At 43.3% G+C, this 15,000-nt stretch overlaps 3 protein-coding genes across 6 annotated transcripts in view; all 3 read left to right on the forward strand.

Moving 5' to 3' along the window:
• Positions 1-2,586, forward strand: part of LOC310787565 (lipopolysaccharide-induced tumor necrosis factor-alpha factor homolog) — a 15,717-nt gene extending 13,131 nt beyond the window's left edge. For all 4 annotated transcript variants that reach the window (XM_083649024.1, XM_083649023.1, XM_083649026.1 and 1 more), the window contains exons 4-5: positions 632-776; positions 1,865-2,586. In XM_083649024.1, the coding sequence (XP_083505150.1) occupies positions 632-776; positions 1,865-1,970 (251 nt within the window). In that variant the 3' untranslated portion in view covers positions 1,971-2,586. The remainder of the gene's footprint in view (positions 1-631; positions 777-1,864) is intronic.
• Positions 2,587-5,718: 3,132 nt separating this feature from the next.
• On the forward strand, positions 5,719-8,445 carry LOC310788465 (interferon-induced protein 44-like; the record flags this gene model as incomplete). The annotated part of the gene is made up of 6 exons (XM_083650015.1): positions 5,719-5,783; positions 6,626-6,824; positions 7,079-7,243; positions 7,360-7,531; positions 7,678-7,778; positions 8,434-8,445. The coding sequence occupies 6 exons, from the start codon at positions 5,719-5,721 to the stop codon at positions 8,443-8,445; spliced, it is 714 nt and encodes a 237-aa protein (XP_083506141.1).
• Positions 8,446-11,259: 2,814 nt separating this feature from the next.
• Positions 11,260-15,000, forward strand: part of spag9a (sperm associated antigen 9a) — a gene marked incomplete at its 5' end in the record, with an annotated part of 41,301 nt that continues 37,560 nt past the window's right edge. Inside the window, one exon of the mRNA XM_083648780.1 lies at positions 11,260-11,559. Within this exon, the coding sequence (XP_083504906.1) occupies positions 11,260-11,559 (300 nt within the window). The remainder of the gene's footprint in view (positions 11,560-15,000) is intronic.

Below are 15,000 nucleotides of genomic sequence, written 5' to 3' on the forward strand. Positions count from 1 at the left end.
GCAGCACCCACCGCACCGGGCTTCCCACGCCGTTGATGTCTTTACGTTTCCACTGCTACGCCGACGACACTCAGCTATACCTCTCCTCTAAAACCATCACTCCAGCCACCCACTCCACCCTCTCCGCCTGCCTTATCGATATAAAATCCTGTATGCAAGAGAACGTTCTCAAACCCAACTGCAATAAATCTGAAATTCTCATCATTGGCCCAAACTCCCTCACCCGCTCTGCTCAGAATGTTTCACTCAACATCACCCCCTCCACCCAGGTCCGCAACCTCAGTCTCATTCTTGACCCCACCCTCTACTTCGTTCCCCACGCCAACCTTGTCACCAAAACCGCCTTCTTTCATCTCAGGAACATTGGCCGCCTCCGCACCTCCCTGTCCATAACCTCCAGACTCGACAGCATCTTCTACGGCTCACCCAACAACAAAATCCTCAACAAACTCCAATATGTTCAGAATTCCGCTGCCCGCCTCCTCACCTCCACCCGCCGCCGAGACCACATCACCCCTGTCCTTCACGACCTCCACTGGCTCCCAGTTAAATACAGGATTGACTTTAAAATACTACTCACCACCTACAAAGCCTTAAGCAACCCTCTATTTTGTGTTGTCTCTGTCCTCAGTGACCAACCTGGTGGTGACCCCCGGTCTGCGGGATGTCCCGGGACAGACCATTTGTCCCTACTGCCAGCAGACAGTGATCACCAAGACGGAGCGCCAACCAGGCCTGATGACCTGGCTCATCTGTGGCGGCCTCGCCGTCATTGGGTAAGAACACCCAGGCATTCTTGGCATCTATCTATCTATCTATCTATCTATCTATCTATCTATCTATCTATCTATCGAGACAGACAGATCTAATGGAAGATTGAGGTTAAAGTACACGATGACCGTTTCACATGCCACAAAAGGTTTCCTTATTGCACAATAATCATAATCTGACAGCAAATTAAGAGATCTATTCCGATTTCAAAAAGAGTGTCAATCAAAAACAAAAAACAGCATTCTCTGAAGTTCATTATTCAATATTTCTAAACTACAGGGGATCCCCTATTTCATTTTGTCAAGCAAAAACACATGTACATTATTTTAAAAATAGGCTTTTTTATGCTATCGATCATGTTGTGGGAGTCACTTTTTTCACCAGGGATATTTCATTTAGGAACAAAACTGGAAAATCACCAATCACATTCAGATTAAAGCACTCCATGAAATTGCTCGTGTCATGTCCTTCCTTACTGTGCCTTCCTCATATTTAAGCAATATCACACGAGAGGGAGTGCTGTTGTTGGCTAATATCGGCACTGCTGTGATTCGGTCGCAGGCACGAGGCCGCAGGCCGAGTGCCGACGCGCAGCGGAGGGCTTAATGATTCACCTGAAGGTCATTATTATAATGATTCACCTTCAGGTGAATCATTAAGCCCTCCGCTGCGTGTCTGGCTCAATCATTCACCTGTCGGTCATTATTTCCCCAGTAATCACCGGCTCACTATACATTATCTCTTACAGAACACGGCCTACAACTAAATCATTCAATAATCTGACAAAAATAATTATTCAAATAGATTTTTTAATAGCGTTTTCAACGACAAAGCGGTTTCATTCGTAATTGGCACACAAGACACCACAGCTGCAACTGGTTGGCCTAATTAGTAGTGTCTGCTGACAAAAGGCTCTTATCAACTGATTAATCCAGGTGTGGCAGAGCAGCGGTCGGTTGTCGAGAAATAATGACCGGTGAATCTTGTTGATTGACCAATCAGAATCGAGTATTCAAGAGAGCCGTGTTCTAAGAAAGCAATGAATCAAAGACCTGTAAACGGCTAGATAAATTCCCTTTGCTTCCTCCTTCAGGTGCGTTCTCTGTTGCTGTATCCCATTCTGCGTGGACGCCTGTCAAGATGTGGAGCATTCCTGTCCTACCTGCAACAGAGTCGTCTACGTATACAAGCGTATGTAAGACTGTTTTTCATGTCACGTGGAGGGAAGGACATAATAGCACTTATACGGAACTGTGGACTATTATAAGCCTACAGTACTTGCTCTACTGCATTTACTGACCATTTAGAACACTGAATATGGCTGCTCACTCATTGTAATTGTGACTTTGTACATTGACTGGGAATTTTAAGGTGCTTTCCACAGTCAGAAATCCTGTCATTGACATTATACTTTCAATAATAATAACAATTGTAACGACATGCATGGTGATCAATGGCAAATTTGTAATTTGTTAAACAATGGACATAAACTGATCAAAGACACTTACAGAATTGATCCACAATAGCGCAAAAAAAAAAAAAATCATTAAAGACATGTCGCAAATGAATACATATACACTTATTTCCATGTTGAATGTAAAAGCTTTATGAAGCTTATCTTTTTCACTTTATAATCTTTTTTAATCTCTGTATGCTGCTCCTTTCTTTGATCTATTTTATGTATTTTCTCTATTTTATATATATTTTATGTAAAGCACTTTGAATTGGCTCTGTGTATGAAATGTGCAATACAAATAAACTTGCCCTGCCTTGATCAATAGAAAAATAAAAGCTGATTTTCAGTTGCCTTCCACAGTTCTGACTTGTGGTGTTTGTTCAGTGCTGAAGGGATGTTGCTAGTTGAGTGTCTTTAATTCTCTACAGTACGTTTCTTTGACATGTTTCCTCTCATGACGTATTTCACTGCTTGTTGTGATTTTTATGTTTTCGGGTTGTCCGTCTGTATTTTTGATTTTGGTGGTCAAAGGTCAAGGTTCAAGTTCAGTGTGACCTCAGCTCCCCCGTCCCATGAAGGGGGTGGGGCTAGGGAAAAGGGGCCGTAGCTAGGGATAAGAAGCTTGTAGAGAGTCAGGGTTCGAGGGGTGAGTAGGGGGAATGGCTGGGAGAATGTGGGTGGGTTAGGTTTAGGCTCCGAGAAGTCTCTCTTTCAGACATATTACGCCTCGCCCATTAATGCATTTAGTTATATGCATTCATTCACTCCTCATCCCGCATAAACAACATTTTCAGCCAATATGAAAACGATGGCCAAATATTGATTGAAGCCAGGAGTCGGGAAGTTGTCTTAAAATAATGTATTCAACCAAAACATAATACCCCTGTCATTACCGGAGGACTGCCATGTTCTCAGTATACATGATGTATGGAATACAGAGGTTACAGAATGCAGACAAGATGTGACAATAGCCATAAATCTTTATAGGCAGAGAGAAGAGGGGAGGGGAGGGGAGGGGAGGGGGATCTGTACTGTGGAGCTCACAGCACACTCAAGGCTGCAAGCAGCAGGGCTGGAGCCAAGCAAGGTCAGCCACGTGTGACATGACATGTTACTGTGGGCAGAGATCTGCTTTTACCTATGTGTGTGTGTGTGGCCATGACAGATAAGCTGTCTGTCTGTAGATAGTGTCTGCCTATTGCCTGTCCCTGTGATGTGCATTTATCTAATAACTCATACCAATAATTATGTGCATGCAATTATATCTTATTGAATATGTAATGACTTATTTTTTTTAAATCTAGAACACCCCTCTTTAAGGTTTATTTATTTGATCTCATAAGGCATGTGCAATATCTTACCTACATAGTATTCTTGTTGTATTTAGCCTATATGGTGTCTTGGGAGGCACCCATGTGGCATCCTTACCATTGCTTACTTAGCATTGTATATAGAATATAATAACAGCCAAGTGGTTTGAGTGTAGCGGCAACAATGATTAAAATATCCTCCTCCTCCAGGATGTGGAAGCCAGAGAATTTGGTGAACTGCCAATAGGTGGAAAGTGTGGACAGGCTTATCGGAGGTACATTGTGTGTGTGTGTGTGTGTGTGTGTGTGTGTGTGTGTGTGTGTGTGTGTGTGTGTGTGTGTGTGTCACTCTCTCACTCTCTCCCTCCCTCCCCTCTCCCCTCCCTCAGGTTCTGAGGGAGTTTCATACTGAAACTGAAAATCAGTGAAAGTGAATGTGTCATTTAGAGTAAGTCACATGGTTTATATCACATTGAAAGTAAAATTGCAGAAAGAGGGTGGGTATAAAAGGCAACATGTATCTCAGTCAGCATCATTACTTGAAACTCCACATTGTTCCAGTAGCCTACCACAACAATTAGGTAAGGATTCTCTATTATATTTATATATATATATATATATATATATATATATATATATATATATATATATATATATATATATATATTTATATTTAAGGGATGATTGGAAAATGTAGCCTACTATTGTTTACATTGTGAAAATGAAATGTCCTTTCAACTTTACACTATTTTTTGCAGTTTCAGTTTCAGTTTCAGTAGCCTAAATAAATGATTCAGCTAAAAAACATAATTTTGGTTTGGCATCATACACTTGGATTAAACAGATACACAAACAAACACAAATAATACTGTATAACTCTGTTGCAGCATAATGAGTCAATTATACCATTGATATTGGAAGTTAGAACAAAACTGTTGTGACCATGAGCCTACAGTCCATGCGATATTCACTCTCTTTACTATCAAGATATTCTGTCTCATGGTAGCAGTTGATTTAAGGCAAACAAAATAAAACATATTTTAATATTAGGCCAGAACTGCACATGTTTCATATTCCCTAATTATCTTTACTTTCTAGCAATGGGAACTACAGAATCCAAGTATCAAAAAGAAGTGAAGTCCGCACACTGCATCCACTTAACTCACAGTTTATTTGTTAAATCGACGTTTCGGTCGTGAGACCTTCATCAGAATGAAGCACAAAATGAGAGAGCACCCATATATACAAGTCAAACATCTCCTCCCACCAATGGGCATGGGGGAAAGAAAACAGGTGCAAGCAATCAACCATTAAGGTTAATCATCACAGGGTGCATCTTGCTTCATATGAAAAACAAAATAATGGTGAAAGACATTCTCAAGACATAAACAAAAAGTACATTTTAAGATAGTACAGCCTAGTGTAGGAAGCAAAGTTGTCGGTACACTAGAAAATACAGGAAACAAGGAGCAAGTCTAAAACAATTATGTAGAAAAACATTCTATAGAGAAACATTTAGAAAAGGAGGGGCCAAGGCAGTTGTTCTGCAAAGGGTAGGATAAAGATGCCCACACATAAATATTAAAATAAAGAAATCAGGGAGGGATGACCTCCAGGGCAGATAAAGTGAGCCATACTAATGTCAGACAGGATGTAGGCTGATCACAAATATCTTAAGTGAGTCTGTACTCACAGATGAGGGTAAGTGAAGAAGTCTATCAAACGTAACAAGAGAATTAAAGGAATGGTCTAATATCGAATGACTCATTCAAGCCTCTGGCACAGGTGTCTAAGGTAGAGATCCAAAAAGCTTCCCTCCTAAGGAGTAAATTATTAATATCACCTCCCCTAGGTGGCAGTTTGACATGCTCTATACCAAAATATTTGAGTGAAGAGATACAATGTTTGGCCTGGAAGAAATGAAGTGCCACAGGATTCTTAAAATCCTTAGTCCTAATATCACTCCTGTGTTCAGATATTCTGGTTTTTAAAGCTCTGGAAGATTTGCCAATGTAGACTGATCCACACAAACATCTAATCATATAAATAATATTCGATGTGGTACAGCTGATGATACCCTTTATTTTAAATGTTTTACCCGTCACTGGATGGTTGAATGTATGACATTTGTGGGTGAATTTACATTGGGCACAATCACCACATTTATAGTTACCATCAGGAATGTTATTAAGAAAATGTGAGGGTGTGGGTTGCCTCAAATGCGACCTGACCAGGAAGTTCTTCAGGTTGGGAGGTCTTCTGTAAACAACACGTGGTGAGACAGAAAAAACCTTATTCAGAGCAGAATCAGAACTTAAAATGGACCAGTGTTTTTTAACAATTTTTTCGAACTGCCTGCCAAGGGGAGAATATTGGATCAGACAATTGATTGGTTGTTCTCCGTTATGTCTCTCTCTAGTGGAGAGACAGTCAACTTGTGAACAATGCTGAAATTTATTGGAAGCTGGTTGAATCCAACTACAAAATCCAAACCTGCCCCCACACCTTCTCCCAGTAAGATGTGCAAAACAATTCCCATATTGTTCAAAATTCAATTTTGATTATCATTCATAGAAAATAAATGCTGATCATATTATTTCTTTAAAACTTTGCTTATGTCTTATTAAACATGTGACATTTGCTTGTCAGCTTTTAGTGAACCATGGAGGAAAATACAATGGGGGTGAGTAAGTGTAAACAAACGTGTGTACGTGTGTGTGTGTGTGTGTGTGTGTGTGTGTGTGTGTGTGTGTGTGTGTGTGTGTGTGTGTGTGTGTGTGTGTGTGTGTGTGTGTGTTGCCACTGTGCCCTTGTCTGTCTGTTTCTGTTTCTTAACACAAAACTGAAACTATATTTTTGTTTCTTTCCTTGTTGGCTGTATTTACTGTTTGTGCAGGTTATTGAGGCTACAGCATAATTTTGTTTGAGTGTTTTAGTAATATCCTGGTTAACTTGTGATTTGTCAATTTGACAATTGACAATTGAGAACTAACATTAAATATAATTATGCATCTTGACCATTTGTAATATTTAAAGTGAACATATTTTAAGCCGTAAATCCAATCTAAGTATTTTCTTTACCGAACAGTGAGAAAGAGAGAGATCTGCAGTATGTGAAGGCTTATCAACCTCACAACGAAGAGGCCCATCATCTTCGAGTTCTGGTGTATGGGCCAGTTGGTGCTGGGAAGTCCAGTTTCATCAACTCTGTCAACAATATCATGCAAGGCAGAATGGCGCATGCAGCTTTGGGGAATGCAAAAGCTGGTGACAGTCACACCAAATACGTAATAACTTTTGATTAAACTAAGCAACAGCCATCCCTATTTCATAAATTTGCCAAAGCACCACCTATGATAACTGACTGACTAACATGGATTGTGCACCACCAAAGATAATTACAGTACACTGAATCAGCTCCTATTAGTGATGCAACTATAGTGTCATTGTGCAGATTACAAACTGTGTATGGCCACCAGTCAATAGGTGGCAGCATTGTGATGAAAAAAAAACACAGCATTTTCCTCCATGTGTTTCACAGTACAAAACCTACAAAATCCAAAGAGAAATCCAAAGAGGAAGCCCTAAAACCTTTTACCCTTTTGTCTTCAATGACATCATGGGGCTTGATAAAGAGACTAACAAAGGAGTCCGTGCAGAAGACATCAAACTGGCCATGAAGGGACGTGTGAAAGACGGTTACTTGGTAAAAACACTGCATACATTCAACTCTGTTTGACATCATTCAGTAAAAAAAACATAATACAACCTCTGTTTACATGGAAGTCACACTATTTAAATTGAGTTTTAATTATTTTCCAGTTCCACCCTATGTCTACATTGTCAGAAGAAAATGAAAGCTATAACAGTAGCCCCACGGTGGACGACAAAGTTCATGCTCTGGTGTGTGTCATAGCTGCTGATGCAATATCTCTATTGAGTAATGAAGTCGTTGCGAAGATGAGGGACATCAGAGAAGCAGCCAGTGACCTGGGTAAGAGCAAACATCAAAGTGTTTTTTTTATTGCTCTTGTGTGTGCAGTCTGCTTCCACATCACAATGGCTTCTGTGAATGTTACCAAACGTTCTGAAAAATCTCATGATTAAAGGACTTAGAAGATTTCTATTCTGTATCTGCAGGGATTCCCCAGGTGGCTATTCTCACCAAGATTGATGATGCCTGTCGTGAGGTCAATAAAAGTATCAAAAATGTCTATCACAGTAAGCAGCTGAAGACACAGGTGAGTCTCTGAAGGTGACTATAGATAGATAGATAAATAGATAGATAGATAGATAGATAGATAGATAGATAGATAGATAGATAGATAGATAGATAGATAGATAGATAGATAGATAGATAGATAGATACCGGTAGATAGATAGATAGATCAGAGATAATGTAACCTAAGTTAGAATATACAATTATCTTTAGAGTTTTTTTTTTACTTTACAGTATTTGAGAGAAAAAACTGAGGTCAGCACCTTACACAATTTGCCAACTGGAATGTTTCTTTCAACTTAGATGGAGAAATTCAGTTCAGATCTGGGTATTCCAATGAACTGCATCTTTCCAGTGAAGAACTACAGCTCAGAAATTGACTTAGAGGATGACATTGATTCACTGATACTGTGTGCACTGAGAAAGATGATTGACTTTGGAGAAGACTTCCTCAACATGAAGTAAACCTGTTGATGGTCATTTGAGTTTTGTTGGGAGAGCTGAACTGGTGATGAACTTTTGCTCAAACCGGCTGCAGCAGTGGAGGCAAGACTGACGGAGGAGAAGAGAATCCTAGCATAGTAGGAAGCTATTCAATACAGTTTTTCAATATGCATGCTATCACATTTCACATAAGTAGAATTGAATTGTATAATTGAAATGTATTGTGTTGTCAGGTGGAGAAGTGAGCACTAGCCGGTTGAATCATCATGAAAGGTTAAAGCAAACATAAAGTACTGAAGGGTGGGAAGATGTGACCATATTAGATGTACAAAAGTGTGGTAAATGTAATCTCAATAATACAGGATTTTAAGTCAAGTCAAGTCAAGTCAAGTCAAGTTTATTTATATAGCCCTAATTCACAAGCATGTCTCAGAGGGCTTCACAGAAAGTATGTCTAGCTGATTCTAGCTGACACAACAGTAACAAGAATATACAGAATAAAGATAACATTTGAACAATTGATAATATAGAAAATATAGAAATGAAGAGAGAGCAGAGGAGAGAGCAGGAGAAGGGGGAAGAGCAGGGGGAATGTGAGAGAGTTATGGGGTGGGGAGGGAATGGGATATGTTGGAGGGTATAGGAGGTGGGGAAGGAGCAAGAGGAGAGAGCAGGAGAGGGGAAGGGGGGGTGTGGGGGAGAAGAGAGCAGGGGGAGGGAGGAGGTGGGGAGAGAATGAGAAATATAGACGCACATCTTGCAAACGGACATATGTCAATTTCTAAGCAACCAAGCTATGCCTAATTTAATTGGCTGCAAGCCTTTAGTAGTGAGTCCTTTTGCCAAATAAGCACATGTTCACATATAGAGCTTATGGGTGCCTTGCTTTAGGGAAGAGTGGGTGCCATGCTTTGAATAGTGGCGAAATACTAAGAGCATGGGTGCCATGCTTTAAATAGTGGCGGAATATTGCCATGCTATGCCATGCTTTAAATAGTGGCGGAATATTGGAGGGGATAGAGTGGGTGCCATGCTTTGGAGTAAAATGTGTACTATGCTTTAGAGTAGTGGGGGAAGGGGGGAAGAGGAAGAACACCGGGAAGAGGAGAAAGCAGGAGAGTGGAGGAGGGAGGGAGAGCGGGGGGATGTGAGGGAGGAGAGGGGGGAGGTGGGGAGAAAATAGGAAATGTGGAGGAGGAGAGAACAGAGGAGGAGAGATGAGGGTGCAGGGGAGGGAGAGCCAGGGTAGAGGTAGGGTCTAGGGTTGGGGGAGGGGAGGGAGTAGGATACGGGCCCGGATTAGGGCGAGGGTGGGGAGAAATGGGAAATGTGGAGGAGGAGAGAACAGAGAAGGAGAGGTGGGAGGGTGCAGGGGAGGGAGAGCAGGGGGAATGTGAGAGGGAGGAGAGGACAGAGAGGAGGAGAGAACAGAGAAGGAGAGGTGGGAGGGTGCAGGGGAAGGAGAGCAGGGGGAATGTGAGAGAGGGGAGAGGACAGAGAGGAGGAGAGAACAGAGAAGGAGAGGTGGAAGGGTACAGGGGAGGCAGAGCAGGGGGAATGTGAGAGGGAGGAGGTGGGGAGGAAATGGGAAATGTGGAGGAGGAGGGAACAGAGAAGGAGAGATGGGAGGGTGCAGGGGAGGGAGAGCCAGGGTAGAGGTAGGGTCTAGGGTTGGGGGAGGGGAGGGGGTAGGATACGGGCCCGGATTAGGGCGAGGGTGGGGAGAAAATGGGAAATGTGGAGGAGGAGAGAACAGAGAAGGAGAGGTGGGAGGGTGCAGGGGAAGGAGAGCAGGGGGAATGTGAGAGAGGGGAGAGGACAGAGAGGAGGAGAGAACATGACTTGCAGTTCTTGAATGACTGAATGCACTGATTAGCCTGGTGGAGGCTCTAGGTCCAAATTATTATAATCAATTATGATAATTTTTCTCTTGTAGGCTATCTTCATATTTTCTGATGTGATTGTACTTATAGCATTACAAAATAAAATAAATGTAATAAGACCTAATTGTCATGTATACTTCTGACCTATGTTTATAATTTGCCAGTGCAAATCATAGACTGTAAAACGAGAATAAAATTCATTTTTATAGGGTAGGCTACGTTGTCAGCATTGACTGTATTGTTGTCACTCATCACGTGATCTGTCAACGACTCAGCTGTTGTGATGATGCATTCATGTACATAGTACAATTAATGTGGACTGCACATGGATGACCCAGTAAAGTGTTACTGTAACTATGGGACTGAAAAATATATTATTATTATTATTAATATTATTGTTGTAAAGTTGCTCACATATGATGTTTAGAAAGCTTTGTAGCTGCATTGACAATGTATAATAAAGTTGACATTGTCTGTCTGGTCTGTCTGTCTGTGTATCTTTAATGCACACCCACCAACATCATCTAAGAAAATCTAGTTAGGATCTGGTGTTATGCCGAGTTTTGCGCAATGTGTGCCTATTTAACCTGGGCAACGCCGGGTACAATACTAGTAGTTATTAATAAGAGTGATGTAGGCTATTATTATTGTATTATTATATAGAGGCCATTACAGTTTGGCACATGTAAGCAAGCAAGCAAGCAGTTCATAGTTGTGTGTCTACTTTTATTCTATGTTTAACTTGCAATTGTGAAACACCTTTGCTTTTAATAAAGTAGCCTAAATGATCATGTGCATTTTCTTCCTTGTGCTGTTGTAGCACAGCTCTGTTGCACTTGACGTGTTATTATAACCGCTTACAACAGAGAGAGAAAGGCTAGACCACTTTCATTCTGTGCGACCGCCGAACGGTCGTTTTTGGATCTTCGAGGAGCACTTGAAGGCAGCAGGAGACGAAGTAGAAAAAAGAGGGAGAGAGGAAGAAATCCACGTAGCCTAGCTTAGCGGATGCATGTAATAATAGGAATATATATTATAATATCAATGTGTGCGGGTATTTGAAGAAACGCTGCATTCAGTAAGAGGGCGTCGGTGTTGGTTCATACCTGGTTCATACTGGCGGGGTAAAGCGGGATAATTCACACTGGTCCCATTTGTTGAAAGGAGAGGCAGAAAATGGAGCTGGAGGACGGAGTTGTGTACCAGGACGACCCGGGGACATCAGCGATGATGTCGGAGCGGGTATCGGGCCTGGCCAACTCCATCTACCGCGAGTTCGAGAGGCTCATCGGCAAATACGACGAGGACGTGGTGAAGGAGCTGATGCCGCTGGTCGTGGCCGTGCTGGAGAACCTGGACTCGGTGTTCGCGGAGAACCAGGAGCACGAAGTGGAGCTGGAGCTGCTGAAGGAGGACAACGAGCAGCTCATCACTCAGTACGAGAGGGAGAAGGCGCTGAGGAAACACGCAGAGGAGGTGAGTTTAGGAGCCCGCACTGGAGGTAAACATCATGTGCAGCATCCTTTGAGGAGGACCGAGGCCGTGTCAGGTGCTCTCCTCCCACCAGGTGATATATGCACGTGGAGCAGCCTATCCGTTCTTCCATGTTATCCAGTAGGGATGTAAACAACACACTGACTAGCGTGGCTAACGACAGCCCCATAGCATAGGCAGCCATGCAACTGTAGTGGCCCTATTGTTGTATGACGCAGCTAGTCATTGTTGGCTAGCAATGGTCAAGATACCCTGACCCTCATGCCATAGCTGCAGTTGTAAGGGGATGCGAGGCAAAAGTTCGTCCTGAATGCTGGCCTGAAAAAAATAAAAAGAAACATCATTTCCACCACGTGATACGTCTCTGTTGTTCTATAACCGCCTCTCTCCTGCCCATTCATTGCATCAGCAAGTCATGGCTGAGTTACCCTGAGACCCAAGAAACAGCAGGTGAAGTGACTCAGCGTTTTGGCCCATCCATGGATGACAAGGCAAAAGAGACAGGCCAGGGAAAGGAGGTGTGAGAGACCAGACTGACCAACTCTGTCTCCGGTGTTCAAATTCATTCGCTGCTTAGCAGGAACTTGTCATGTATCAGACAGACTTCGCTACATGGAAATGACTCAAAACTAGCCACCACAGGACAGCCGTGGCCTGGCCAGAATATCCATAAGGTATGCATAATTTCCATGGGCCCCACTGCCACCATGCTGCGCTTCCCTCACCGTTTGACTATTAATTCACCATTGTATCATAGTGCGTCTGATCTGCCCCGTAAAGTACCCACTACATCAAATCATCCTAAGAGTTGGTCAGTGTAAACACGATTAAACACGATTTCAGACGGACAAGCCCGTCTTTATTATCACACGAACACTTCAACACATGCATGCGGCCACAACACACACTCATGCTGACGGTGGCCGGTGAAATATGTCCTCTGCATTTGACCCATCCAGGCTTGTCCTTTTCCTCCAGGGGGCAGGCCAGGAGCAGTGGTCGCTTTTTCTTTCCAGCGCCCGGGGACCAACTTCAGTCAGATGTTGTCGTCACTGGTCGGATGACGATCTTCTGCATGTTTTTTTTAGTGGGGTTATGTATGGAGGAACCCCCTGGGGGGCACGGGGAGAACATGCAAACTCTACACAGAAAGGCCCTTTTGACGAGATAGCCCACCTGGGCAGTAGGCACTGAAGATATGGGGGGGTCACAACTCCAGCGAGAATCGAACTCAGGACCTTCTAGCTGAGAGGCGACAGCGCTACCGACTGCGTCACCGTACCCCCGGTGTACATCCATTGATAACAAATAAAGCAAATTAGTATGGGGCAAATTAACAATTACATTACAAATGTACATTACAAACATGCAAACCTGGGTATTTCAAGGTGCTGGTGTGTGTGTGTGTGTGTGCGCGCGCGCGAGCGCGAGCGTGCGTTAGTGACTTACTCTGGTCTGCATAGTTCCTGATCTTGAGCGCGCGTGCACACACACACACACACACACACACACACACACACACACACACGTGTGCGTGCCAATGATCTTCAAGACACAGTGCCCATGATGTGCATGTTTTGGATGTGAGAAGCTGCTCCCTTCAGCCTCTGTGTGAAGGACAATCAGAATCACATGTGACTCGGACCATCTGTCAAGGCCTGTGTTGTCTTTGACATGGGGACAGACACTGGCCCAGCATGTGGCAGCGATGCAGAGTTGCAGACCCCTATGTACAGGGCAGTGACACTGAAACAGTCGGCACCCGGCCAGCCACACACACACACACACACACACACACACACACACACACACACACACACACACACACACACACACACACACACACACACACACACACACACACACACACACACACACACACACACACACAGCCACTAACACAAATACTGTATCAGTTCGGTGGGAGAGATCCTTTGTCCACCCCCCCTGAAGAAGACTGAGCAGGAGCCTGGTCGTGGGTGGGAGAGGAGAGGTATTACTTCCAGGTCATGTGATCCTTTGTCACAAATTGACAGCGAGAGGAAGTTCCTCAAGCACCAGTCTTGGGTTTGGTGTCACAACATAAAGCGTCCCCCACTTTACCAGCGTAGTTCAGGGTGTCGTGTGTCTCTCGGGGGACTGCCTCTAAAGTAGAGATCAGTTCAAGCTTCCACATGTATTGATTTGATTAGCCTGGATTTATTGCTACCTAACACATGATAGATTTCACAGCAGGTGTTTGAAATGGAACAGAACAAGTAGCATCATACATCATGGATTATTTTTGCCAGCTTGTTTCTCTGATTTAGCTCAAGGCGAGGACAAACATAAAACAGTATAATGTTACTAATGAGTAATGAATCATCGTATTGATGATCAGAGTGGCATACAGCATAATATGCTTGTTTAACTCATTGAGTGCCATGGACGTCCTTCGACGTCCAATTAAATAGTGACGTAGAGTGCCACGGACGTCCTTCGACGTCCAATGTGTTTTTTGACGGTGGGACGTCGATCAAAGCCTTCCGCAGCTCCTGTACAACTATAGTAGCTATTGGAGGTCTATAACCTATTTTACAGAACCCTTAGGTGGCGACAGTGCTCTCCAGATTACAGAAATGTCAGGAATACACAGCCTGAAATAGCCTTGATCAAAGAGAACCCGCTCATGCTGCAGTCCAGAGCCATGTAGATTGTTCTGGCTGCAACTGACGGTGCGTGCGAACACAGTCAATCCGCGCACACAACTGAGTCCTTCTGCCTCTGTCTGTCTGTCAGCATAGTTTCTCCACATGATTAGCCGCTAGAAAAGCAGCAGCGCGACACTGAAAAGCCAAACCTTTCACTGCAGTCCGCGTGTGGCTTCTCCATGTTGCGCTGCCTGGGAGGCGGCGCACCAAAAGCATTCCGAAAATAGACGCTTGGTGCGAGGCTGTGTGTTACTAGTGTGGGGAGGAGTTTTCAGCTGAGGGGGGGGGAGGGGGGGTGGGGCACGCAGGGCAGGACACAACTACACCACATCACTACATCAGAAAATATTATCTAGAGTCAGTGAATGTGCTTGAAATGCTGCATTTCACAAAAGGCTGAATATCTCAGCTTATAATTTGAAATGCCTGAAAACGCTGAAAACAACCTATCTTCTCCGGCTCATAACTAAAGAACGGAAAATGGTATCAATAAACTTTTTTTTGCTGATGATACAATAGAGTCTCCTTGTTCTTTTTGCGTGTTCGGTGTTTACATAGTAATATCACACAATATTCTGTGGGCCTCGAGAAATCACTGAAAACGCTCTGAAAACTCTGGCACTGGGAGCGTCCGTTCTCCAAAAGTGGCTGGCACTCAATGAGTTAATTGGAGAGAAAAAGAATAAATAATTATACACTCACTGTAGACAGACTCAGCTCTCAAGTTGAGCAG

Source organism: Poromitra crassiceps (assembly GCF_964638095.1).
Source record: "Poromitra crassiceps genome assembly, chromosome: 13".
In the NCBI taxonomy this organism is placed as follows: Eukaryota; Metazoa; Chordata; class Actinopteri; order Beryciformes; family Melamphaidae; genus Poromitra; species Poromitra crassiceps.